Source organism: Ranitomeya variabilis, chromosome 6, assembly GCF_051348905.1.
Source record: "Ranitomeya variabilis isolate aRanVar5 chromosome 6, aRanVar5.hap1, whole genome shotgun sequence".
NCBI lineage: Eukaryota > Metazoa > Chordata > Amphibia > Anura > Dendrobatidae > Ranitomeya > Ranitomeya variabilis.
The window spans coordinates 65,389,879-65,417,045 of record NC_135237.1 but is presented as its reverse complement, the minus strand read 5'-3'; the positions used below and the strand labels follow the sequence as shown (position 1 = coordinate 65,417,045).

The following is a 27,167-nucleotide window of genomic DNA, read 5'->3' as shown; positions in this document are numbered from 1 at the left end:
TCGCCGGTAAACTGTTAATTACCGGCGATCGCAAAACAGGGGTCGGTGCAAACCGACCCCGATCATGTTCTTTGGGGTCTCGGCTACCCCCGGCAGCCGAGACCCCAAAGATCTTCCGGGTGCTGGGCGCACTGCGCATGCGCCCGCCATTTTTTCCCGGAAAAAAGATGGCGCCCATGGGGAGCCACGAGGAGCACCGGGGGAGATAGGTGAGTATTGGGGGGCTATCGGGGGCCATCGGGGACCCTATTTCTCTGTCCTCCGATGTGCGATCACATCGGAGGACAGAGAAATTAAATGGCAAATCGCGTTTTTTTTTTTTTTTTTTTTGTTGCGACCGCCGGTAGACGGTTAATTACCGGCGATCGCAACTCGGGGGTCGGTAAAACCCCCCCGAATCATGTTCTCTGGGGTCTCGGCTACCCTCGGCAACCGAGACCCCAGAGAAAATCCGACTCTGGGGGGCGCTATTCACTTTTTCCACAGCGCCGTTAATTAACGGCGCTGTGGTTTAAGTACCCTTAGCGGCCGCCGTTAAAAGGCGTATCGGCTGTCGTTAAGGGGTTAAATAAACAAAAACCGGCCTGGTATCTCCCCCCCCCTTTTCCATTTTTGACAACCAGCTGGTTGGCTGGTATTCACTGGTGAACTCGCTGAGCTGAACTGCGGTGAACTTACTGACTTTTTCTAATGGTGCTGAGGTCAATGCAGTTCAGGGTCCCTGCTGGGAATGCCGCCTCAGTGACCCGCGGTAACCTTGATGATGTCACTGCTAGTCATTGATGCTGCTCATTCCTCTTTGGTTCTCAGCCTGGACAGTTGCATCTTGGCACCTTCCAGGTTGAAAACTGTTTATCCCCAAACATGAATTACGGCATGGGTCAGAACAAAGGACAGGTGAGGGGTATGTTTGTGTTTTTTAATTTTTATTACAGGAGACTGACTTCAGTGGAATAGGCGTTAGGGAAATACTGTTTGTTAGTTTCTAAATAAAAAAGGAAAAAGGTGTTTTGTTTTTTTTGCTTTTATGTCAAATAAAGGTCTTTATTCTGGCTGTGTGTTTATTTGCAATATAACTAACTATAGGATTAGTAATGGATAGGTGTCTTATAGATGCCTCTCCATTACTAACCCATGGACTAGATGACAGGCAATAGAAAGATGACATCAACCCCACAAATGAATCCCACTTGCCACCACCACAGGGCAAGTGGGAAGAGACCGGCAAACTGCCAGAATTGGCGTATTTAATGTGCATTTTCTGGGGCTGCTATTTTTAGACTGGGTTGCAGAGCAATATCCATGGCTTTTTATCAGCTTGAGAATACCAGTCTCCAGCTGTCTGCTTTAGCTTGGCTGGTTGTAAAAAAAAAAAAAAAAAAAGTGACCCCACTTTTTGTATAAATAATGAAAAAAAATATTAGCGGATCCCTCTATTCTTGATAACCAGACTTGCTGAAGCTGACAACTGAGGTTTGCAACTGTCAGTTTTGCCTGTCTGGTTATCAAATGTATAGGGGAACCCCACATTATTAATAGCGCTGGCGGCTGATGAATACTCATCAGCTGCCGCCTGCTCTTGCTGTTATCGTCCAAATACAACTCTCAACATTGTCCCCTACGAGTGTTGATCGCAGCGCGAGCAGAGGACAGTGATGTGAGTTGTTTTCAGGGCCGGGAAACAGCGTGAACAGTACCGCTGATTCCCAGGCACCGGTACATATCATGACACATGGATGTCATCATTGTGCACATGTGCGGGATGTTTTTCGACCGGTGCTGCTGTTTAAAAAAAAAAAAAAAAGTCAGCGTGTTTTGCCCATGGACGCACATTCTGTGGAAACACACTGATGTGCACAGGCCAATTCACTTAAATGGGTCTATGTGTGCAAGTGTCTCTGGTACGTGTGAATACAGTGACTTATGAAAGAGCCCTTAACAGGTGTTTGGTAGTGCCAAAGAAGGCAGAGTCCTTATAGTGGCAGCAGGTCTCTCATTTGTCAGGAGGGGCTGTGATGCACAAATGGGGAAAATTCACATTAGTTGCAAAATGTCTAGCTTATGTTTATCAACTTGTATTGTTTTATTCTTTCAATAGAAGACCCTTTCGAGAACTTCTTTGGAAACCAAAGAGGCAACAGGGGAAGCCGTAGGCCTGGAGGCTCCTTTTTTTCTGCTTTTGGAGGTTTCCCTAGTTTTGGTCCCAGCTTTAATTCGTATGATTCAGGTATTTGGGTTTTTTTGTTTGTTTTTTTTTCTCTTTTGAATGCGATTTTCATCAATAATTGTACCTTATTTTTATGTCAGAAAATTATAAAGATACTTTATTTTTTGTTTTGTGTATATTTTAAACCGCTTTGCACACAATACCAAAAGATAAAGTGCACTCCTACCACAGACTATTGTAAATCTTAAAAGGAAATTCAGAAGAAAAACACTGCACTATTATCTACATGTAAACTGTACTCTCAGCACGGTGCAGTCTATCTATGTGAGCATGCCACATGTATGACCTGGCTTGAATGGTTGGAAAATGCCTTACCTCTTAGGCCGGGGTTCACACTTGTGTACCGGGGCTTTGCGAACAGTTGCATACTTCCTCCGTGAAGCTCCGTCCACATGCGGATGTATGCAGATGCGTCGTTTTGATGTGCCCGCGGACCGCACTGGGATGCAAGTTGCGTTCCCGTGCCGTCGGCCGGTGTGTCAATGTTAAAGATGGGTACGCAGGACGCATGCAGAAGTAGGCAGACCTAAACGGAAGAAATGCGGAAGTGGGTGGAGCTTCACGGAGGAAGTCCGCAAAGTGTGAACCCGGCCTTACTGTGCATGTCTGCAGATTTCGAATCCACCCCCCCCCACCCCCATTTGATCCTAGCACGGAGTCTCCATTGCTGCTCATGGTGCTTACAACACTGCAACCAATCTCTGAGCTTGGCGATTTGCAAAGTCGTCTCTGATAGAGCCACTGAGCTAAGTTATTGGCTGCTGACAGTAAGACGTCGGGAGTAGCGTTGGAGATTCAGCGCTGTACCTGATGTAGGGGAAGTCAAGCTGAGGTGTGGTCTTGGTTCCCACCTCTATAGTTCAGCTATAGCCTTCCTCTGTTTTCTGTCACTAAGGTTGGTCAAGGATTTTCTCACTTTGGTGCATCACCCAAAAATGTGACCACATAGCAGTAAGTTCTGACCTCTTGCTTGCCTATCGGACCACTGTAAAAATATGATTGCATAAAAATTTCTTTTTTGTTGCTAAAAGCCTAATCTAAGCAAAGCCTCCGAGGCACACACCCTCCGAAAAAGGAAAGTTCAAGAGGAGTTCATTCTTGTCACTTGTGCTTATGTATGCATGAACTAAAGTACAGAAGCAACCAAAAATCTGTGACTCAAATGTCTGCGCATCTGGATTGCAAAGTTGTTAAATGTCACGTTTACTTGCAGGGAGTCAGGTGTAAAAGTGCTCATATTCTTTGTAAAGGAAAGAGGAAAAATAAAAAAAGACCCTCGGGGATCACTAGAAGAGACCGCAATGTGTGATGTTTGCTTGTGCTGTCTCTTGCAGTTTAGCCACTTCCCACCCTCCCCTTATACTCAGAATAAGAAAGGCAGACCTTCTGTCCTGATATTAAGGTAGCTGAGATTTTGGATTTCTAAAAAATATTAAGGTCTAAGTTCTTAAACTTCAGCTATCTGTAAACGGTTAAAGGGGTGTTGGCCGTTACTCAGACATCTCTTTCAATCAGCATGTTTTCATCCTGTAAAATAACGCTTTCTATTCCCCTCCAGTGCCAACACTTTTTTAGCCATGTTGTAGCTCTTTTTCCCGCGGATCCCGTGACAGTGTCATGCGATCCCTGATTCCAATCAGCATAGGCCTCACTTTCCCCACCTTCAGACAATTCGGACACCAACAGGAAGTGAGAGCTCCAACTGTGGCCGAGTAATGTGGACAACCCTTTAAAGTACATGATCTATCTAATACATCCCTGGCAATAACCCCCAAGAATCCACATTCTGTATTCTATTATCTGAAGCTTATTGGTGGTGGTAACATCGTATTCTTTAAAACCCAGGTTTTACTTCATCCTTTGGTTCCCTCGGACACGGTGGTTTCACTTCCTTCTCCTCTTCATCATTCGGTGGCTCTGGAATGGGCAACTTCAAATCTGTATCCACTTCGACCAAAATGATAAATGGCAGGAAAGTTACAACAAAGAGGTACGTTTACTCTGTAATAACCTTTTCATTATTAGTAATGAATTTATGGTGTACGGCGCTCTTCCCAATGGCGGGGTGTGTGTATATAAATATTATCTATTTATATAAATAATTATATTTTTTAATAACTTTCATTGACTTCAATTGTTTTGTTGGATTTCCGCCAGCATTTTCCCTTACATACAGGGGAACTTATAATAACTTCTATTTCATACGACAAACTTAATCTAAAGTTTGTAAACGTAGGATACAGATGTATCGCTTGCCACAGAGCTAACAAAGGCGTTCAACCTTTTGGATGTGAAACTTCACCAATGTGTTAGTACATCTTGCACCGGAATGTCAGATCTACACCAGTTTTGCTCCATTGTAAATGTGCACTATAATTTCAATCAGTTTCTGTAGTGTTATGCTTTGTTCACTGCCTGTGTAGTAGCTTTTAGTTAGTACTCAACGGTTGCTTTTAAGACTCTCCAGGGTGTTTTTTTTTTTTATCATCATCACCGGAGTGGTATCACTATGTCCCTACCCCAGTACTGTACCTGCCATCCGCCGTCTCCTGCTCTTTCCGGCGATGTTTTCGTCCCATTTTTCCTTCTTGTGACCTCAGGTTCCGACTGACCGTAAGTCAGAGGTAACGGTCACAAGCTCCGTGTAAGTATGAGAGTGCTGTTGTGAGCAGTAACCAGCAAACAGTGGAGCGATCCGGCAGGTCATAAATAGCAGAAGACTGCGACTGGTCAATATGTTACTAGGGGCAGGAAACATATATTAGTGATACCTTTCCGGCAGTGAAATAAAAAAAAAATAAAAAAAACCAGAACAAAAAAGTGGTGCTTATAAATGATAACTCAACATATACGCTGGCAATACACATCAGCCGATATGAGCTTCCAGAATTGCAGTATAGACTATGGGGAAAAATGCTTTTTAAAATATTTTGAGCTTGCCACATATTTTTGCCTATTGTATTCACGTTACTGAAAGACACACCCCAGGTTTAAATTGTGCAACAAGAAGATTTTCCCCAATCTGCTGCGCCCATTTGTTTCCAGCACTCCCATTCAGAATGGATGGGGTGGGGGTTAGATATGTTGGACCTCTGCTCCATTCAGGTTAGGAGTGTGGGTCCCAGTGATCGGACCTGCAACAATCACTAAGTTATTCCCGATCCATGGATAGAAGATGACTTTTAATCTTTGTACATAGTATGAAGTTTAAGGGAGTACGTCCAGCTATGGGCTAAAGCAAAACTGTCAGCGGAAATTCCATTACATATTTAAGTCTAAAGTATTTGGCCAAGTCATATGAGATATGTAGTCCCCGGATGGCTTGTTCAAAGTAGGTGTTTTGTTTTTTTTTTGTTCTTTTTCCTTAAAGGATAAAGTACTGCTCATGGCAAAGCTTTCAGGGAAGAGAACCTTCTGTCTGTTGCATGTTTTGTTTTTTCCTCACCATGGAAACACAATAAGGGCTCGTCTGAAATCCATTATCTTGGTGACAATGTGTTTTATAGACTTAAGGCATTGGTTCACTATTGAACTGTCTCATATGTCAAAATAAACAAAGAAAATGTGAGAGCAGCTCCCTAGACTCCCGGGTGTACCATTCCTCAGTGGTGCACAGCACAAAGCCAGGTCAAGATGGGGGAATCGGAGGAAGACTTATGGCTTCTGACCTGAAAAATTGGAACTCAAGCTATGAAAATATTGAGATACATTTTTATTCTGCGCTTTTCCTTACACAGGTTGGCACTAGTTGGACATAAGAAATGGTCACAACTAGTCATCAATTTGTGCATACATTTCTGGGCGTGAATGGAGGAATGACCTAAAGCAGAGATGATTAATATTCTATGGAGAATGCAAGTAATTTACTTTATCGGCTATGTCAGGAATGGTGACAGATCTTTACAGGGAACCTGTCAGGACAGTTTTGCTAATGAATCCAGAGGTGTGGCTGTATAGGCACTAGAGCAGCAATAGAAATGATACCTGTATTGTAGTAATCCCATGTGCCAGTATTTAAAGTCAAACGCATTACCCGGAAAGTGCACAGGGGCAAATGGTGCACTGAAATGCCTCAGATGCATATAAAGGGGTTTTCCCACAAAAAAAGTTGATTTTAAAATTAATGTTAATCAATAGATCTTTGGCGAAATAACTTCCTCAATTGGATTTATTTAAAAAAAAAAATGTCCCTGTGCTGAGATAATGTTATAAATGTTCTCCTGTTGTGTACTGTGTAGTTGTTCTGTCTGACCGTGCAGAAACAAGGTCTGATCACAGCTCCTGGCAGGGGAGGAAGCAAAAGAGTATACAGACATTACAGCACGGGGTCACAGCTGATTCTTTTTGTGAGATAAAGCTTTTCCATGCCTGTTTTTTTTTTTGTTTTTTTTTTTTAAGTTTTACCTCCAAATATTTACGATCTTGTGTTAAGTCTGTTTACTGTTTTGCCTCCTCCCCTTCCCAGGGGATGTGGTATGATCAGACCTTTTCCCTGTACGGTCACACAGCAATTACACAGTACACAGCAGGGAAATATGTTTAAGATTATCTCCGCACAGGAACATTCTATTTAATCACATCCAATTGTAGAAGTTATTATTCCAATAGCTATAGATTAAAATGAACTGTTTGTGGGAAAACACCTTTAAGGCTCTATTTGCATGTGGACTTGAAGCTCCTTTTTCTCAGCCAAAGTACATCGGATTACTACAAGACTTATCGTTTTTATTGTTGCACTAGTTTCAATAGTAAACTTGTCCTGACAGATATACGAATTCATTACTAAATTACTAAGTACTAAATACTGCCGCTGTAAGCGACTCAGAAAATCTGTTTGAACCACACACCAATCATCTAATGTCTGTTTTTCAGGATTGTTGAGAACGGACAGGAACGTGTTGAAGTTGAAGAAGACGGTCAGTTAAAGTCCTTAACAATAAATGGTAAGGAGCAGCTGCTACGCTTGGATAACAAGTAAATTCAACGCACGCATGTATCAGAAATAATAACCTAAACAAGCGCCATTTGTGGATTATCAGGAACATTTTTGAAGAAATCTAAAGAACTTGTCTGTGCGTAATCTAAGACATAACTAAAGGAAGCTCGTGGAGAGTTTCTGGTATTTGTCATAGACTCTCAGTTCAAATTTGGGACCACGCTCATAGGACCATACACATTTTTTTTTTTTGTTAATATATTGTTTTCTTCTGTGTCTTAATATCGTACATTTCTGTATGCACTTTAAGCGTTTACTTTCGAATTGCCGGAGAGGGTCGCGCTTTGCAGCCCTCCCTGGTAGCAGAAGGGTTAAACAAGAAGTGAGCCGTGATATTTCATTAGTGGTGGAACGAAACGTTCACTAACCGCATGACATGTTTTACTCATTTTGTATGAATTGTGAACCAAGTGTTAGCTGTCCTACCTGCTATTAATCCAACTTTCCCAGCAAAACGTGTTTTACTGTACGGACTCCATCTTCTTAAAGTAGAGGATGCGGAACGAAGACGGATTTCCACGTTCTTTATTTTCAGGTTTGTTTTCTATCTGTGCATGAGTTCTGACGGTTTGCTTTCTGAATGCCGTTGTGTAACTTCGCCGAGCAAGAGATTACCTTTTTTTTTTTTCTTTTTGTCATTTGCTAAAAAGTTGGATTTGAATAAATGCTAATGTTTGTAGTGCATTCTTTTATTCATGGCACTTGTAGCATTCTTGTGTCTGTGGGTACTTTTGGTCACGTTCACACAGATGAGCCGGCACACGAATCCCGCACTGATTAAAAAAGGGGGGGAAATTTCTTGCAAGCCAAATTCCCGGCTGCACTCTTTACCACTCACTTTTGCTTCTCTTGTGTGATCTTCTCAACTCCGAACCGCAAAATGGAGAAATCTTGCTTGTAATGGTCTGCATGGTCTGAGGAATACCATTCCTTCACTGTCACTACACCACTGAAGGATAGCTGAATTTGTGCATGTGCACCTCACCGGGCATGTGTGCAGGGGAACAGTACATCATATGGGTTTATTTAGAATATGCAGGGAAGATTCATTTTCATTTCATGTTCTTGAAAAATTGCAGCCAAGATTTTTCCATGTTCCCTGCTTCAGTTCTGTAGCGTATCGTCTCACCTCTGTAGCTGTCCAGTCACTACACTAATATAGTGCTAGGGTCCATACAAATGAGGAAATAATTTAATTCTTATATATTGGATGCCTTGTCAAGGTGCTTTTTGAAGGGTTAAAGTCAACCTGGCAGGACAATTATATTTATTTTTGTACGCATGCATTTGGACTAAAAATAATTTTTGCAGTTAAAATTAATTAAAACGTTTGCACAAATTGCCTTTTGCAGGCTTTGTTTCCTGCACATTCAACTTTCAGGTCTGGTCAGAAGTTAAAGGAGCTCTGAAAAGGACAGATAAAAGCTTACAAACTCAACGACAAATTGTCTTAGTGAGCTCACTAATGAATTCCCAGTTACCTCATTCTGCAGCCGACTATACACAGTGCAACACAGAGGCTATAGAAGGGAAATGGCGCAAAACGTTTAATGAAACCCAACTGCAAAAAAAATTCTTTAGCTTCAATTACATGCATTTTAGCAAAAGTGAAAAAAATTGTCCCCAAATGTGGAAGTTCCCTTAATTGTAGACCTGGAACAACTCTATACATTTAAATAAATTATGCCAAGAAAAGGAAGATTAGACCCATTTCTATATCAAGATAATTGCAAATCTCAGGGATACCTACATAACTACATATCAGAGCTTAAGGTTCTGATCTATACATCTAAGGGACTGCTCAAAAATGTAATGCTGATATCGCAGGGAGAACCCATTCAAGAACCCAGTAATGTAATGACGAAATTATTTTGAAAAACTACTAATCTAGAAATCTAGTTCCACATATTTTTCCTCTCTTCATCCCACCATCTTATATCACGGTTGTAAACTATTATAATATCGTCAATATTTCCAATCAAAATCAGTTTCTGTAAATTCAGTTTTACTGGTTTCTTAGGCCGAACAGTAAACCCTATTATGAGTCTTGTGATTAGTTTTGACCATGTAAAATTGCTGCTGGTGTCAGACCGGAGAGGCGTTACTGTATTGCTTTACCAGAATGCAATAAACGCCCTCCAATAGTGGTCCCTAAGGCCGAATTCATGCCTATAAATTTTTTGAATCTGATGCAGAATGTTTGGCATCCATGTATTGCCCCTACACATCATGTACCCATTCATTGAAATGTATGCATTTGATGTTAGGCAAGCCTATCCTTTTTTCTTTTTGGTTGGGCACTACTGCCTTTTACTGGGGCAAAGTAAAGGTTGTGAAGCCCTTCCATGCTTAATCCTTAGGGATGAGTGAATAGCTTTGGCTAACTCCTTATCCGAATAGCGGTAGCACTTACCGAATAGCTGCATCGGGAACCCGGATACCTGGAGCGCTCCCGATCATCAGCTGTTCGGCGTCGCGGTTGTGTGACAGTCACAGCACATGTATGGAGAGCCTGTTTGTTGTGCCCTCCATGGATGTGTTGTGACTGTCACACAACCGCGACACATGCAGCTGCGGTGCCGAACAGCTGATCGTCAGGAGCGCTCCAGGTTACCGAGGCAGCTATTCGGATAAGCACTTACCTGAAGCTATTCGCTTATCCTTATTAATCCAGTCTTTAGAAATGAGTAGTGTTGGAACATGCTTGTAAATACAAGCAATTTGCGGCTTACTAAAACTTGCACCTTCCTCCGATTCAAATTTTCTGTTTACAGCTCATTGCCGTGGAAACTGACCACCTCTGGTAGACGGCAGAACAGGCACAGTGCTTGCATATGCTTTTTTTTCCCCATTTGATTTTTCAAGCACTGTTTGAAGCGGCCACATTCTCTGGAGAACACTGTTGCCTGTTAATCTGACCAGCTTCCACGCAAGACGGCAGCAGTGGTCAGTCTCCTAGTTCACAAGCTGTAAACAAGTGTTAAGAGAATAGCTACAAATTTTAATAAGTAGTAAATTGAAAAACATTCTTTATATCATCACTATCCATCTATGATGATGGCAGTAATCCTATTATACAGAGAGCATTTGGCTCTAAGGGCCATCTTCGTGGCACATATGGGCGCAGTGCGTGCTGGAATCAGATTTGGCTTTCTTATTGCTGCTGTGACTCTACACGTCTCCTATCTAGCACCATCAGCAGCTTTGCAAGATCCAAACTACTGACAGGAAACCTTAAAGCAGCTTATAAGTGTTTTCCAATACATACACTTTGCTTATTGGTTATATCGGCCACTGATCAGACAATCAAGGAAAGCTCAGAGTACACAATATTGTGCTTAATACAGAAGCGGGGCGTTGGGGTATGTTCACATGGAGTTTGTGATTTTTTTTTAATGTGGATTATTCCGCAAAATCTGCATAAAAAACCCTTTATCTGCTTTCAACAAGTTTCCCATTCATTTAAATGTTACTGTGGTTATCCTGCATATTACATGCACTTTATTTTTGGGGGGTACTTTCTCTGTGGGTTTTTTTGTCAAGGTTATTGCAGAGGAAGTTCATTCAAAACTAAACCATATTGATGCAACCTATAATTGAAAATGCAGGGAAAAAAACAAAACAGAAACATTATCCAAAACTGCATTAGAAAGCCACGTCCTTTCCGAACTGCATCAAAAGTAGTTTTTAGACAAATTTTTCAACCCCCAAAAAATCAAAATCCAAGTAAAAACAAAACTTTGAATATTCCTTTTTTACTTGAGCCTTTTGTTCAAGTAAATACAATCTATTAACATTTATTTAAGGTATTTTCGCTCGCTAGATGCACCCAACAATTGCCATAGAGGGCTGAAATGTAATATGCTTTGCCTCTCTGCTTGAAAAGTCTCGGCAAAGACAAAAAAAATAACCGAAGAGACCCATTTTAAAGTATGTCCCACTCCAAATAAAGCAAAATTTGGGCGCTTTGGTCCATGGTCTTGGAAATTTGACAAAGACATCTACTGGCAAAGATTTCGAACTGTCAATCTGCCCACTCTGAGCTTCATGCTGTGACGCTACCAATATTCTGAAGGGTGGATATCCCTGATTAGATAACACCCATGTGCATGATTTTAGTTCACACTTTCACTCCGGTCTAACACTGTGACTAGGTATGAGAACTACTAACACTGCATTTGTATCATGCCTAAAGTTTTTACTTAACATGTGAGGAAGCTTTATCAAAAATAGTGCAGGGAGAAGTAGTGCAGGAGGTGTCCATGGTCGCCATCAACCTCCAGCTATTCTGTGGTCACAAGAATAGGTTACCATGGATGACTCCTACTTCCCCTTGCACTAGTATGGATAAATCTCACCTATGCCTTTTTTCCCAAGCTAATGGTAACAAGCAATGATTAAATCTTACATAATTTTTCTCCTACGCCTCATTGGGGGACACAGGACCATGGGTGTTATGCTGCTTGCCACTAGGAGGACACTAAGTAAACACAAAGAGTTAACTCCTCTGCAGTATACACCCTTTGACTGGCCAGTAATGACTCAGTTCTTGCTTAGTGTCTGTAGGAGGCATTTGGGTCTGTTTTTCTGTAGGAGACACTTGGGTCTGTTTTCAGACCCCTCCGGTTTTTTGTTTTATTTTTTATTTTCTGTAAATTTTTATTTTTTAATTACCGGAGTGAAGGGGGCGATGGATTCCTCTCTAGGGTCCGCTCTCCCTCGAACCATCAACAGGCGAGCACGGCGAGTATACCTCCCCGTACCTCTCCTGCGATGACTGGGGCACGCCTAAGCTACACCAGGGTGACGGTTCCAATACGGTCCCGATTTCCCCCCTGTAAGAGGGCGAGCACATAGAGTATATCTCTTATGTGCATCTCCCGGGCTCATCCGAAATTATGCCCTCACCTCGGCGTCACATAGACCCCACAGTAGCCGTAAGTCCCCTGCGGCAGGCGTTTCCGTAAGTCCCCTGTGGCAGGCGTTTCCGTAGACGCAGACGCTCTATCCCCCGGCATAGGGAGGATCGATTGAGCTGCAGGCACCTCCTCGGTGAGTTAATACCCTTCCTCACGCTGCCTGCGTGGGAAGGTGCGGTCCGGGTCCCTGGGGAGAGAGATGCCAGCGGCGGTCATCAGGCGTGGCGTCGCGGCCACCGGTGCGTTCCGCCGGCCAGCTCCATAAATTTAGTTCCCGGCTTCTACTGCCGAACTAGGCCGCAACTTAAAATTCCCGCCCGCCGTCGAAGCCCCGCCCACTACTTAGGCGCTTCTCACTATGAACAAGTGCCCTGCAAATCTCGGGCGCCATCTTGGGACTCCACTTCTGCAGGGGAAATTCAGCTGAAAACGCTGCCTTCCCTCTTTGCCTCCCCGGGGACACCAGCACAGGACCGTGGGTAAGCTGCTCCACTCCATAGGGAAAAGCTTAACCCCTTCTCTGCTCCCATAGCCCTTGCTATCGCAGTTTAATCGGAGTATAGACATACACGATGTCTCAATCTAAGGACGCAAAAAGGGGCAATAAAAAGTACACTGTTTTTTACTTCATGTGCCACTTGAAATTCTGCGTTGCCACGTGCCCACAATACTATTTTGTGCCAGAACTGCGACCCGGCCTGTGCGCAGCCGCCTTCTGCCGCCACCTCCAATGTCTCCACCGACCCCGCCGAGCCTAACCCTCCTGAGTGGGCCGCGTCCTTGTCACGTTCAATGGAGTCCTTGGTCAAGGCATTGGACTCTTTCCGAGAGTCCTCCTTAAGCCAGAACTCTCCTCCGTCGGCTGCGACGGAATCTGGTGATGGTGCGGGGCCGTCCGACCACAGGGTCGTACCGTTCTACGGGACTCTCGGGGTGCCAATTAAAGAACCCTTCCCTCATCTCCCGTCTATGCTCGAGCTTCAGCATCTGTGAGCTCATCTTCTCGCTCCCCCTCCCCTGAGGGTTGCAGCGTACATGACTCGGTATACGAGTCGGAGGAATCTTTAACCCAACACTCCTGTCGGTCAGGAGACACTTGACTCCCTTATTGAGGCAGTCAACACTAATGGTGGACGACGCATCTGTTTCCTCTCAGGAACACGTCGTATCTTTTAAAAAGACTAAATGCGTCCAAAAGATATTTGCTAATCACCCTGAGTTTCAGGACCTTATCCAAAACTACAGGGAACACCCAGAGAAGCGTTTTACGGCTCAAAAAGCCACGGAAGCTAAATATCCTTTCTCCAAGGATCTGGTGAAGGAGTTGCTTCTCTCTCCTTATGTGGATCCTGCCGTATCGCAACTCGCATTCAAAACAGTCTTCCTTGTCTGACGGTTCATCAGTCAAAAATCCTTCTGACCGTCAAATTGACTATCTGGCTCACTCAGTCTTTGAGGCCTCAGGAGCAGCTCTCCTTCCATCTTTTGCAGCTACCTGGGTGGCTAAGGCAATGGTGGCCTGTGCAGAGGTGTTAACCTCTACCGTCCATGGCAGTAATCTTCCCCCGGAGGCGGCCAGACTAGCTAACCAGTTAGCTCAGGCCGGTGATTTCGTAGTTAACGCTTCCATAGATGCGGCTAACTGCACAGCGCAAGCGGCTGCAAACGCAATTTCCATCAGGAGGGCCTTATGGCTCCCCGATTGGCGAGCAGATTCTGCTTCTAAAAAGTCGCTGACTTCTCTACCTTACCAAGCTCGCCGTTTATTTGGGGAGAAACTAGACCAATTCATTTCTGACGCTGCCGGAGGGAAGAGTGAATTTCTTCCCCAGCAAAAACCTGCCCGGCCTTTTCGGAATCAACCGCAGTTTCGATTCCGGTCCTTTCGTAACAACTCCAGTTGGTCGTCCTCTTCCCCTGGTTCGGGACGGCGGGAAACCAGAAATCCCCAGGTCTCATACAGACCAAACCGTTCCTGGAAACCCAGACCGAGACCTTCTGCCCTTAAGCCATCCGCATCCCTTAAGCCTTCTACACAATGACTCGTCGACGTGTCCAGCGGACACCGACAAAGTAGGCGGACGCCTCCTTTCTTTCCGTCAAAATTGGCTCTTGGTCGTTCACGACGCGTGGGTCAGAGAGCTCGTGTCTTCCGGATACAAAATCTAGTTTTCTTCCATCCCCCTCTGCGCTTCTTCCAGTCTTCTCCCCCCAAATCAAGGGCGTCACATCTTCAGGCCATACAGGTGCTTCAAAGGGATGGTGTCATCGCTCCGGTCCCTCGAGACCAAAGGTTCAAGGGGTTTTACTCCAACCCTTTTGTGGTCCCAAAGAAGGACGGGACTCTACGGCCCATACTGGACCTCAAACTGCTGAACAAGTTCGTACGGGTCCGACACTTCAGGATGGACTCGCTCCGTTCCGTTGTCACGTCCCTGGAAAAAGGAGAGTTCCTTGCATCCATAGACATCAAGGATGCTTATCTACATATTCCAATTTTTACCTCATCAGCAGTTCCTGCGCTTCGCAGTCCAAGAAGAACACTTCCAGTTTGTGGCCTTGCCCTTCGGACTCGCCACCGCCCCCAGAGTCTTCACCAAGGTCATGGCGGCTGTCATGGCCATTCTTCACGCTCGGGGAGTGGAAGTTCTGCCCTATCTGGACGACCTATTAATCAAGGGTCCATCCCATTCTGCCTGCGAGGAGTCTGTAAATATCACCGTGGATTCTCTTTCTTGCCTGGGTTGGAAAATCAACTTCGAGAAATCATCTCCAGTGCCGACTCCGCAAATCTACTTCCTGGGCATGATTTTGTACTCTTCCCGCAGGTTGGTCATTCTCCCTCCAGAGAAGGTCTTGTCCTTACAGCAGGGAGCGCGCAAACTCTCCCGCCCAGTCCCTCACTCCATTCGCTTAACAATGCGCATCCTCGGGAAAATGGTTGTTCCGTTTGCGCAGTTTCATCTCTGTCCCCTGCAACAGGCGCTTTTGTTAGCCTGGGACAGGAGCCCGTTTTCTTTCGACCGTCGTTTTTGCCTACCCCCACAGGTCAGGCAGACCCTCAGGTGGTGGACGCTACAGTCCTCCCTGAACCAAGGGAAGTCCTTTCTCTCAGTGCGCAGGTTAGCGGTGACCACCGATGCCAGCCTTTTCGGCTGGGGCGCAGTCTTCAATCACCACACGGCACAGGGTCGTTGGTCCACAAGTCGCGTCTTCCAATTAATATCTTGGAAATTCGAACGATAACTCTTGCCTTACGCAACTTTCACCACCTTCTCGCAGGCCATCCCATCAGAATCCAATCTGACAACGCCACAGCCGTGGCGTACATCAACCGGAAAGGGGGAACTCGCAGCAGGGCAGCCATGCTCGAAGTCTTTCACATACTGCGCTGGGCCGAGACCAATCACTCGCTCATCTCGGCGATCCACATACCGGGTATGGAGAATTGGGAAGCGGACTTCCTCAGTCGCCAAGGTCTTGCCTCGGGCGAGTGGTCCCTCCATCCGGAAGTCTTCCAGCAGATTTGTCTTCTCTGGGGGACGCCGGATGTGGATCTCATAGCCTCGAGTCTCAACAACCAGGTTCCCCAGTTCATTGCGCGGTCCCGCGATCCTTGCGCCATCGGGGCAGATGCCCTGGTCCTCTCGTGGCATCGGTTCCAGCTGCCATACATATTTCCGCCTCTTCCTCTGCTCCCGAGAGTCATCAAGAAGATCAGGGTAGAGGGGAGACCGGTGATTCTCGTCGCGCCGGACTGGCCGCGCCGAGCATGGTACGCGGAACTCGTCCAAATGGTCGCCGACGTCCCCTGGCGGCTTCCAGATCGCACGGATCTTCTCTCACAGGGCCCGATTTGCCACCAGAACTCCGGGGCCCTGTCTTTGACGGCGTGGCCGTTGAATCTTGGATTTTAGCCCAAGCTGGATTCTCTCCAGGGGTTTCTTCTACCATGATTCGCGCTAGGAAACCCGTATCCATGCGCATTTATCATCGCACCTGGCGCATCTTTTCATGGTGCAATGCCCATGGACATTCTCCTGGTTTTTTCCATTCCGTCCATTCTGGAGTTTCTTCAATCAGGCTTTGTCAGGCCTTGCCCTAAGCTCGCTCAAGGGACAAGTGTCCGCATTGTCTGTTCTATTCCAACGAAAGATCGCTTCCAGACTGCCGGTTAAGACGTTCATCCAAGGAGTCTCCCGGATTGTCCCTCCCTATAGAATGCCTCTGGCTTTATGGGATCTTAACTTGGTTCTCGCAGTTCTTCAGGAGGAACCATTGCAGGACATCTCACCCTCCTTTCATGGAAGGTGGTCTTTCTCGTGGCGATTACGTCAATCAGGAGAGTTTCTGAGTTGGCGGCTCTTGCCGACCCCCTTTCCTGATTTTTCACCCAGACAAGGTAGTTTTGAGAACCTCTCCTGTTAAAATCCGGTGACCCTGGAGCCGCATGAGACTATCTCTGGAGTAGGTGGTACCTGTACTGACCGCAATCCTAATACTGACACCGCAACTAGAAGTAGCCGTGGGATGTACCTAACCAGGCCTAGACACCTCGACTCAGCCGGAGGACTAAATACCCCTAAAGATGGAAATGGGAAATCCTATTTTGCCTCAGAGCAGAGCCCCAAAGGATAGGCAGCCCCCCACAAATATTGACTGTGAGTTTAAGAGGAAATGCGTACACAGGCAAAAAAAAACAGAGTTTAGCAAAAGAGGCCCTTCTAGATAGAAAGGATAGGACAGAGTTCTAAGCGGTCAGTATTAAAACACTAGAAAATTCCACGGCAGAAAATACTATATACTACATCTAACTAAAGACATAGGATGTATATCTGCATCTCCAGAGAAACCAGCATGAGAGAAAAATCCAAACAAGTCAAGCTGGACAAAAACACAATAGATTGCACTGCACATAAAAGCACACTGCATGCGTGCTACAGAGAACCAAAACAAGGCACTTATCTTAGCTGAAATGACAGCAGGGCAGTGGAGCCAGACAGAGATGCAATCCCTCCAAGATACAATTGACAACTGGCAGGGATTGATAGATCCTACAAACCTAAATACCTAATAGAGCTGCAATAAGCAGAAGTACCTGCCCTGGCCTATAATCCAGAGACCACTGCACTACCACTAACAACCACCGGAGGGAGCCCAAGAGCAGAATTCACAACAGTACCCCCCCTTGAAGAGGGGTCACCGAACCCTCACCAGAGCCCCCAGGCCGATCAGGACGAGCCAGATGAAAGGCCCGAACCAAATCAGCAGCATGGACATCAGAGGCAAAAACCCAAGAATTATCCTCCTGGCTGTAACCTTTCCATTTGACAAGGTACTGAAGCTTCCGTCTCGAAAAACGAGAATCCAAAATCTTCTCAACCACATACTCCAACTCCCCATCAACCAACACAGGGGCCGGAGGATCAACAGAGGGAAGAACGGGTACCACATATTTCCGCAATAAAGATCTATGGAAAACATGGATAGCAAAAGATGCCGGAAGGGCCAAACGAAAAGACACCGGATTGATAATCTCAGAAATCCTATAAGGACCAATAAACTGAGGCTTAAACTTAGGGGAAGAAACCTTCATTGGAACATGACGAGAAGATAACCAGACCAAATCCCCAACCCGAAGCCGGGAACCAACACACCGACGACTATTAGCAAAACGTTGCGCCTCCTCCTGAGACAACACCAAATTGTCCACCACATGAGCCCAAATTTGCTGCAATCTGTCCACCACAGAATCCACACCAGGACAATCAGAAGGTTCAACCTGCCCTGAAGAAAAACGAGGATGAAAACCAAAATTACAAAAAAAAAGGCGATACCAAGGTGGCCGAACTAGCCCGATTATTAAGGGCAAACTCGGCCAATGGCAAGAAAGCCACCCAATCATCCTGATCAGCAGACACGAAGCATCTCAAATAAGTTTCCAAAGTCTAGTTGGTTCGCTCGGTTTGGCCATTTGTCTGAGGATGAAATGCGGAAGAAAAAGACAAATCAATGCCCAGCCTAGCACAAAAGGCTTGCCAAAACCTAGAAACAAACTGGGAACCTCTGTCGGACACAATATTCTCCGGAATACCATGCAAACGAACCACATGCTGAAAAAACAATGGAACCAAATCAGAAGAGGAAGGCAACTTGGGCAAAGGCACCAAATGAACCATCTTAGAAAACCGGTCACAAACCACCCAGATAACTGACATCCTCTGGGAAACCGGAAGGTCTGAAATAAAATCCATAGAAATATGCGTCCAAGGCCTCTCAGGGACCGGCAAAAGCAACCCACTAGCGCGGGAACAACAAGGCTTAGCCCGCGCACAAGTCCCACAGGACTGCACAAAAGAACGCACATCCCGCGACAAAGAAGGCCACCAAAAAGACCTACCAACCAAATCTCTGGTACTAAAAATACCAGGATGACCAGCCAACACGGAACAATGAACCTCCGAAATCACGTTACTAGTCCATTTATCAGGAACGAACAGTTTCCCCACTGGACAGCGGTCAGGTTTGTCAGCCTGAAATTCCTGAAGGACCCGTCGTAGATCAGGGGAGATGGCAGAAAGAACCACCCCTTCCTTTAGAATGCCGACCGGTTCAAGGACCTCCGGAGAATCAGGCAAAAAGCTCCTAGAGAGGGCATCAGCTTTAATATTCTTAGAACCCGGAAGATACGAGACCACGAAATCAAAACGGGAGAAAAACAAAGACCATCGAGCCTGTCTAAGATTCAGCCGCTTGGCAGACTCGAGGTAAATCAGATTTTTATGATCGGTCAAAACCACAATGCGATGCTTGGCTCCCTCAAGTCAATGTCGCCATTCCTCGAACGCCCACTTCATAGCCAACAATTCCCGATTGCCGACATCATAATTACGTTCAGCAGGCGAAAACTTTCGGGAAAAGAAGGCACATGGTTTCATCAAGGAACCATCAGAATTCCTCTGAGACAAAACTGCCCCTGCCCCAATCTCAGAAGCGTCAACCTCAACCTGAAATGGAAGAGAAACATCTGTCTGACGCAACACCGGAGCAGAAGTAAATCGGCGTTTAAGCTCCTGAAAGGCAGAGACAGCCGCAGAGGACCAATTCGTCACATCAGCACCCTTTTTTGTCAAATCGGTCAGGGGTTTAACCACACTGGAGAAGTTGGCAATGAAACTGCGATAAAAATTAGCAAAGCCCAAAAATTTCTGAAGACACTTCACGGACGTGGGCTGAATCCAATCATGAATGGCCTGAACCTTAACCGGATCCATCTCTATAGATGAGGGAGAAAAAATAAAGCCCAAAAAAGAAACCTTCTGTACTCCAAAGAGGCACTTAGACCCCTTCACAAACAAAGCATTGTCACGAAGGATCTGAAAAACCATCCTGACCTGTTTCACATGAGACTCCCAATCATCGGAAAAAATCAAAATGTCATCCAAATATACAACCATAAACTTATGAAGGTAATTCCGGAAGATATCATGCATGAAGGACTGAAAAACAGATGGAGCATTAGAGAGCCCGAAGGGCATCACAAGGTATTCAAAATAGCCCTCGGGCATATTAAACGCAGTTTTCCATTCGTCACCTTGCTTAATACGAATAAGATTATATGCCCCTCGAAGGTCAATCTTCGAAAACCAACTAGCCCCCTTAATCCTAGCAAACAAATCAGAAAGCAAAGGGTATTGAAATTTGACCGTGATCTTATTCAAAAGGCGATAATCAATACAAGGTCTCAAGGAGCCATCCTTCTTGGCAACAAAAAAAAATCCCGCTCCCAATGGTGAAGACGATGGCCGAATATGCCCTTTCTCCAAAGACTCCTTAATATAACTCCGCATAGCGGTATGTTCAGGCACCGACAGGTTGAAAAGTCGGCCCTTAGGAAACTTACAACCTGGAATCAAGTCAATAGCACAATCACAGTCCCTATGCGGTGGAAGGGAACTGGACTTGGGCTAATTGAACACATCCTGAAAATCAGACAAGAACTCTGGAACTTCAGAGGGGGGGGGGGAGAGGAGATTGACATCAAAGGAACGTCACCATGAACTCCCTGACAACCCCAACTAGTCACAGACATAGATTTGCAATCCAACACCGGATTATGTACCTGCAACCATGGAAAACCCAGCACAATAGCATCATGCAAATTATGCAACACCAAAAAGCGACAATCCTCCCGATGGGCTGGTGCCATGCACATGGTCACCTGTGTCCAAAACTGGGGTTTATTTTTAGCCAAAGGTGTAGCATCAATGCCCCTTAAAGGAATAGGGTTCTCCAAAGACTGCAAGGGGAGACCACAACGTCTAGCGAATTCAAAGTCCATTAAATTCAAAGCGGCGCCAGAATCTACAAACGCCATGACAGAAAATGACGACAATGAGCAGATCAATGTCACAGATAACAGAAATGTAGGTTGTACGGTACCAATGGTAACTGAACTAGCGATTCTCTTAATACGCTTAGGGCAGACCGAAATGACATGAGAAGCATCGCCACAGTAAAAACACAACCCATTCTGATGTCTGAATCCCCGTCGTTCAGCTCCAGACAGAATCCTATCGCACTGCCTAGGCTCAGGTATCTGCTCTGAGGACAACGCCACAGCGCGCACAACTCTGCGCTCACGCAGGCGCCGATCAATCTGAATGGCCAGAGACATAGAATCGCTCAGACCAATAGGCGTGGGAAACCCCACCATAACATCTTTAACAGATTCAGAAAGACCCTTTCTGAAAATTGCCGCCAAAGCATCCTCATTCCATTTAGTCAGCACAGACCATTTTCTAAATTTCTGACAATACAATTCTGCCACTTCTTGACCCTGAAACAGGGTCAACAAGGTCTTCTCAGCATGATCCACAGAATTTGGTTCATCATATAATAACCCTAGAGCCTGAAAGAAGGCTTCTACATTAAGCAAGGCAGGATTCCCAGATTCCAGGGAAAATGCCCAATCCTGAGGATCGCCACGCAGCAGGGAGATGACTATTTTAACCTGCTGAATGGGATCACCAGAAGAACGAGGTTTCAGAGCAAAAAAACAGTTTAGTTATTTTTAAAACTCAAAAATTTAGACCTGTCCCCAAAAAATAACTCAGGAGTAGGAATCTTAGGCTCTAAAACCGGAGTCTGAACAATATAATCGGAAATACCCTGTACCCTAGCAGCTTGTTGGTCTACACGAGAAGCTAATCCCTGAACATCCATGCTAGCACACAGCTCCTCAGTCACCCAGAAGAAAAGAGGGAAGGAAAGACAAAACAGACTGCAGAAAAAAAAATGGCTCAGGACTTTTCTTCCCTTCTTCTGAGATGCATTTAACTCATTGTTGGCCAGTTGTACTGTTATGATCCGGTGACCCTGGAGCCGCATGAGAGTATCTCTGGAGTAGGTGGTACCTGTACTGACCGCAATCCTAATACTGACACTGCAACTAGAAGTGTTGTGAACTCTATTTCTGGGCTCCCTCTTGTGGTCACAAGTGGTACTGTGTGAGTGCTGTCTTTCTGCAGGTTTGTGACTGGCATCAGCTGTCTCGTTATCTGTGGGCTGGTTTTCTATTTAAGCTCACTTGGACTCTCAGTCTATGCCTGCTGTCAATGTATTCAGTGCTATTCTGATTCCTTCTGACTACCTTGCTCCCAGTCTCTTCAAGAGAAGCTAAGTTTCCGTTTTGTTCATTTTTTGATCATCAGTGTTCTATATGTTTCTTGTCCAGCTTGCTAATATGTGATTTCCCAGCTTGCTGGTAGCTCTGGGGGCTGAGTTTCTCCCTCCACACCGTTAGTTGGTGTGGGGGTTCTTGAATTCTCAGCGTGGATATTTTGGTAGGGGTTTTTTACTGACCGCACAGTTCGCTATCTGTCTTCTGCTATCTAGTATTAGCGGGCCTCATTTGCTGAATCTGTTTTCATTCCTACGTGTGTCTTTTCTCCTTACCTCGCCGTTATTATTTGTTGGGGGCTTCCTATATCTTTGGGGTTATTTCTCTTGAGGCAAGTGAGGTCTTGCTTTCTCTTTAGGGGTAGTCAGTTTCTCAGGCTGCGTCGAGACGTCCAGGATTTTAGGCACGTTCACCGGCTACCTTTAGTGTGTTTGGATAGGATCAGGTTTTGCGGTCAGTCCAGTTACCACCTCCCTAGAGCTCGTGTCTATGTTTAGTTACTTAGCTAGTATTTCCTGTGATCCCCAGCCACTGGGATCATAACATAGAAGTAGCCGTGGGATGTACCTAACCAGGCCTAGACACCTCGACACAGCCGGAGGACTAAATACCCCTAAAGATGGAAATGGGAAATCCTATTTTGCCTCAGAGCAGAGCCCCAAAGGATAGGCAGCCCCCCACAAATATTGACTGTGAGTTTAAGAGGAAATACGTACATAGGCAGAAAAAACAGAGTTTAGCAAAAGAGGCCCTTCTAGATAGAAAGGATAGGACAGAGTTCTAAGCGGTCAGTATTAAAACACTAGAAAATTCCACAGCAGAAAATACTATATACTACATCTAACTAAAGACATAGGATGTATATCTGCATCTCCAGAGAAACCAGCATGAGAGAAAAATCCAAACAAGTCAAGCTGGACAAAAACACAATAGATTGCACTGCACATAAAAGCACACTGCATGCGTGCTACAGAGAACCAAAACAAGGCACTTATCTTAGCTGAAATTACAGCAGGGCAGTGGAGCCAGACAGAGATGCAGTCCCTCCAAGATACAATGGACAACTGGCAGGGATTGATAGATCCTACAAACCTAAATACCTAATAGAGCTGCAATAAGCAGAAACACCTGCCCTGGCCTATAATCCAGAGACCACTGCACTACCACTAACAACCACCGGAGGGAGCCCAAGAGCAGAATTCACAACACTCTCCCTCTTTCCTACCAAAAGTCGTCTCCTCCTTTCATCTAAATGAGGACATTGTCTTGCCGTCATTCTGTCCAGCACCAACCCATCGTATCGAGAAAGCTCTCCATACTCTGGATGTGGTTAGAGCTCTTTGGCGGTACATATCTCGCACGGCTCCTTTCCGTAAGTCGGATGTCCTGTTCATGCTTCCGGAGGGACATATGAAAGGTCTACCCGCCTCAAAGGCCACTCTAGCCAAGTGGATTCGCTCCACTATTCAGGAATCTTATCGCGTCAGGAACACCCCTGTCCCAGCAGGGATTAAGGTGCATTCGACTCGGTCGGTCGGTGCTTCTTGAGCCATTCGGCATCAGGCTTCCGCACAACAGCTTTGTAAAGGTGTGACTTGGTCCAGTCTGCATACCTTCATGAAGCACTATCACGTCCATTCCCAGGCTTCGGCAGATGCTGCCCTTGGCAGGCGCATTCTGCAGACAGTGGTATCTCACTAAGCCAGTGGTACATGGGGTTTTAGCAGTGCAATTGCTCCCCACCCAGGGACTGCTTTAGGACGTCCCATGGTCCTGTGTCCCCCAATGAGGCGTAGGAGAAAAGGAGATTTTTGTGTACTCACCGTAAAATCTTTTTCTCCGAGCCAATCATTGGGGGACACAGCACCCCACCCTGTTAGCCTATTGGCTGTTTGTTGTATTTTGTTCCTCAGTTTTGGACATAGTTTACTTGTCTTGGTTTTCTTATACTCCTACTGCTTTGCTACTGAACAGTCATTACTGGCCAGTCAAGGGGTGTATACTGCAGAGGAGGAGTTAACTTTGTGTTTACTTAGTGTCCTCCTAGTGGCAAGCAGCATAACACCCATGGTCCTGTGTCCCCCAATGATTGGCTTGGAGAAAATTTTTTACTGTGAGTACACAAAAATCTCCTTTTAAAAAAAATTCCACATATAATTAGCAACTAATTTTTGTCATTGAACTTTCTACTTCATATAAAGTTTTCCTCTATCCCTTCCCCTACTTCATGGTGCCATACCTGTGGCCACAGCTAGAGCCAAATCCTGATTAAAGGGGTTGTATAGTAGAGGCCACAGCTAAGCCGCAATACCGGACAGCCTAAGGACTACTGTGGCACTCTAAATAGAAGTGGCTATGGCTCTAAAGAGATTCATTTTTTCTTTTTAGTGACTGACTTCTAAAAACTAAAGAGGTACTTGCTTGTAAGCCATTTGCTTGGATGTTGAATAGTGATGAGCAAACGTGTTTCGATAAGGTGTTAGCTGAGTATCTCAGGCGTGCTTGAGTAATATGTTCGAGTCTCTTGCGGCTGCATGTCTTGTGCCTGTTAAGACAGCCACAACACATGCAGGGATTTCCTAACAGCCACGAGACATGCTGCCTAAAGCTTCTTTCACACTAGCGTCGGGCTCGGCCCGTCGCCGTGCGTCGGGCTGAGGTTCCCGACGCTAGCGTTGTCTCCGCCGCACAAGGGGGGCAGCGGATGCATTTTTCCAGCGCATCCGCTGCCCCATTGTGAGGTGCGGGGAGGTGGGGGCGGAGTTCCGGCCGCGCATGCGCGGTCGGAAAAAGCGGACCGTCGTGAGCAAAAAACGTTACATGTAACGTTTTTTGCTCCCGACGGTCCGCCACAGCACGGCGCAACCGTCGCACGACGGTTGCGACGTGTGTCATTGCGTCGCAAATGCGTCGCTAATGTTAGTCAATGCAGAAAAAACGCATCCTGCAAGCACTTTTGCAGGATGCGTTTTTTCGGCAAAACGACGCATTTGCGACGTAATGCAGTTAACGCTAGTGTGAAAGTAGCCTAAGGCTACTTTCACACTAGCGTTTTTTTGCATACGTCGCAATGCGTCATTTTGGCGAAAAAACGCATCCTGCAATGTCCTCTGCAGGATGCGTTTTTTCAGCATAGACTAACATTAGCGACGCATTACGACGTATTGACACACGTCGCAACCGTCGTGGCGGACCGCCGGCAGCAAAAAACGTTACATGTAACTTTTTTTGTGCTGACGGTCCGCCATTTCCGACCGCTCATGCGCGGCTGGAACTCCGCCCCCACCTCCCCGCACCTCACAATGGGGCAGCGGATGTGTGGAAAAACGGCATTCGCTGCCCCCGTTGTGCGGCGCTTGCACAGTATGCGTCGGGCCGACGCAACGCGACGGCCCCGTACCGACGCTAGTGTGAAAGTAGCCTTAGACTCTTGAACATATTACTCGAACATGCCCGAGATACTTGGATAACACCTTATCCGAGCTCGTTCGCTCAATACTAATGTTGAACTTTTACTATTGTTTCCCTTTTGCAAAGAACTTGTCATCAGATTCCTGGTCGTACTCTTGCTACATGATTGCAGCCAGGAATATTTTGTAGAAGTCACATTTTGAGAAGTCAACCCGGGCACTCTGTGTGTCCAGTGCTTATTCTGATGCTGTCCTTGGCGTCTTCTCCTCACTCTTAGGCTGGTTTCACACATCTGTTTTTTCCAGTACCGGAGATTTGTGTGTAATACTTGCGGCACACGTGTGGCAACCGTGTGTCGCATCACTGCGACATTCACAGGCTCCTCAGAAGCAGCTGCTCTGGGTGCTGAAGACTGCTCTCATCATTCCAAGTTTGGGGGAAAAATGTGCGTCTTACAAAGAGAAAAATACGGTAGTTATAAAGTAAAGAAAGACACAGCCAGTATAAAGTCCTTTATTAGAAATAATTAAATGAAACAGTTTTTCATTTTTATTTCTAATAAAGGACTTTATACTGGCTGTGTCTTTAGTTACATGGTAAATATAGGATTAGTAATGGATAGATGTCTTAGACACCTCTCTATTACTAAGCTGTGGGCTTGATACCACCAGACAATACAAAGGTGACATCAACCCCACAAATATGAACCCCACTTGCCACTGTTACAGGGCAAGTGGAAAGAGCTGGGCAAAGCGCCAGAATTTACGCATCTAATAGATGTGCCTTTTCTGTGCGGCTCAGAGCTGCTACTTTTAGGCTGGGGGGGGGGGGGGCGCAATGTCCATGGCCCCTTGCCGGCCTGAGAATACCAGCCCCCAGCTGTCAGCTTTAGCAAGTCTGGTTTTCAAAAATGGGGGGAGGGGGAACGACACCATGCGGGTTTTTAAATTGTTTCAATGGTTCAAAAAACATGGGGACCCCTCTATCCTTGATAACCAGCCTTGCTGACAGCTGAGGGTTGCAGCCCCCCAACTGTGAGTTTTGCTTGGCTGGTTATGAAAAAAATTACAGGGGAACCCATACCAGATTTTTTTTTTTAATTAATTTATATCGCAGGTGATGAATACTCCCAACAGCTCCTCCTGCTGTCACTGTTATTAGCGGCAGCAGGCGTAGGCTGATGGGAGTAATGGTCCAATGAGCTACCGCCTGCTCTCATTGTTATCACTTGAATATAACTCTCATCATTCTTCCCTGCTCACACTGATTACCAGGAGAACAGGGGAGAATGATGAGAGCCGTCTTCAGCACCCGGAGCTGGGGAACAGCGCTTACTTTACCGCTGCTTCTCAGGTGCTGGGACGTGTCACACGGGTAACATCCCTGTGTCAGATGTGTGTGGGATGTTTTGCGACATGTGTATGTGTGGGTCACACTGACACGCGGTCCGTGGAAACCAATGTACATGTGCACAGCAGCATAGATTTCAATGTGTCTACGTGTGTAAGAGTCTCCGGTGCGTGTGAAAACTGTCACAACACGTACTGGAGACACGGACGTGTGAAAGAGGCCGTAGAGTAAGAGGTCTGTCCCTATATGTACACATAAACCTGTCAGGGTGGTTTCCGATGTTTGTGATTAGTGGTTAGCCTCCTGGAAATATGTGAAGCTATCATGCTCTAGGCATGAGATGTGCGGCCATCCTGTGCATTGTGATCCAACAGTGGACCGACTGATCTGAAACAGCCGTTAGTCAAAGAAATCAGGGTGTGGAGAAGTCTCTTAATTATTGTTTTCACGTGGTAGATGGGTATCATGAATCTGATGACTGGTTCATTTCAAATTCTCCCAAGATTACCCACGTTCTACGGAGACCAAGATACGCTACTATGTAACTAAGCAAAGGCTTAGCTCTGTCATTGATGTGACTTT

At 45.8% G+C, this 27,167-nt stretch overlaps 1 protein-coding gene across 2 annotated transcripts in view; it reads left to right on the top strand.

Moving 5' to 3' along the window:
• DNAJB6 (DnaJ heat shock protein family (Hsp40) member B6) overlaps positions 1–27,167 on the top strand; it is a 133,009-nt gene that overhangs the window by 63,739 nt on the left and 42,103 nt on the right. Inside the window, exons 6-8 of one of the 2 annotated variants that reach the window (XM_077268602.1) lie at positions 2,099–2,227; positions 4,073–4,217; positions 7,100–7,170. In XM_077268602.1, coding sequence (XP_077124717.1) covers positions 2,099–2,227; positions 4,073–4,217; positions 7,100–7,170 — 345 coding nt within the window. Of the gene's footprint in view, positions 1–2,098; positions 2,228–4,072; positions 4,218–7,099; positions 7,916–27,167 lie in introns of those variants that run through there. The other variant, XM_077268603.1, reaches the window with a different exon arrangement.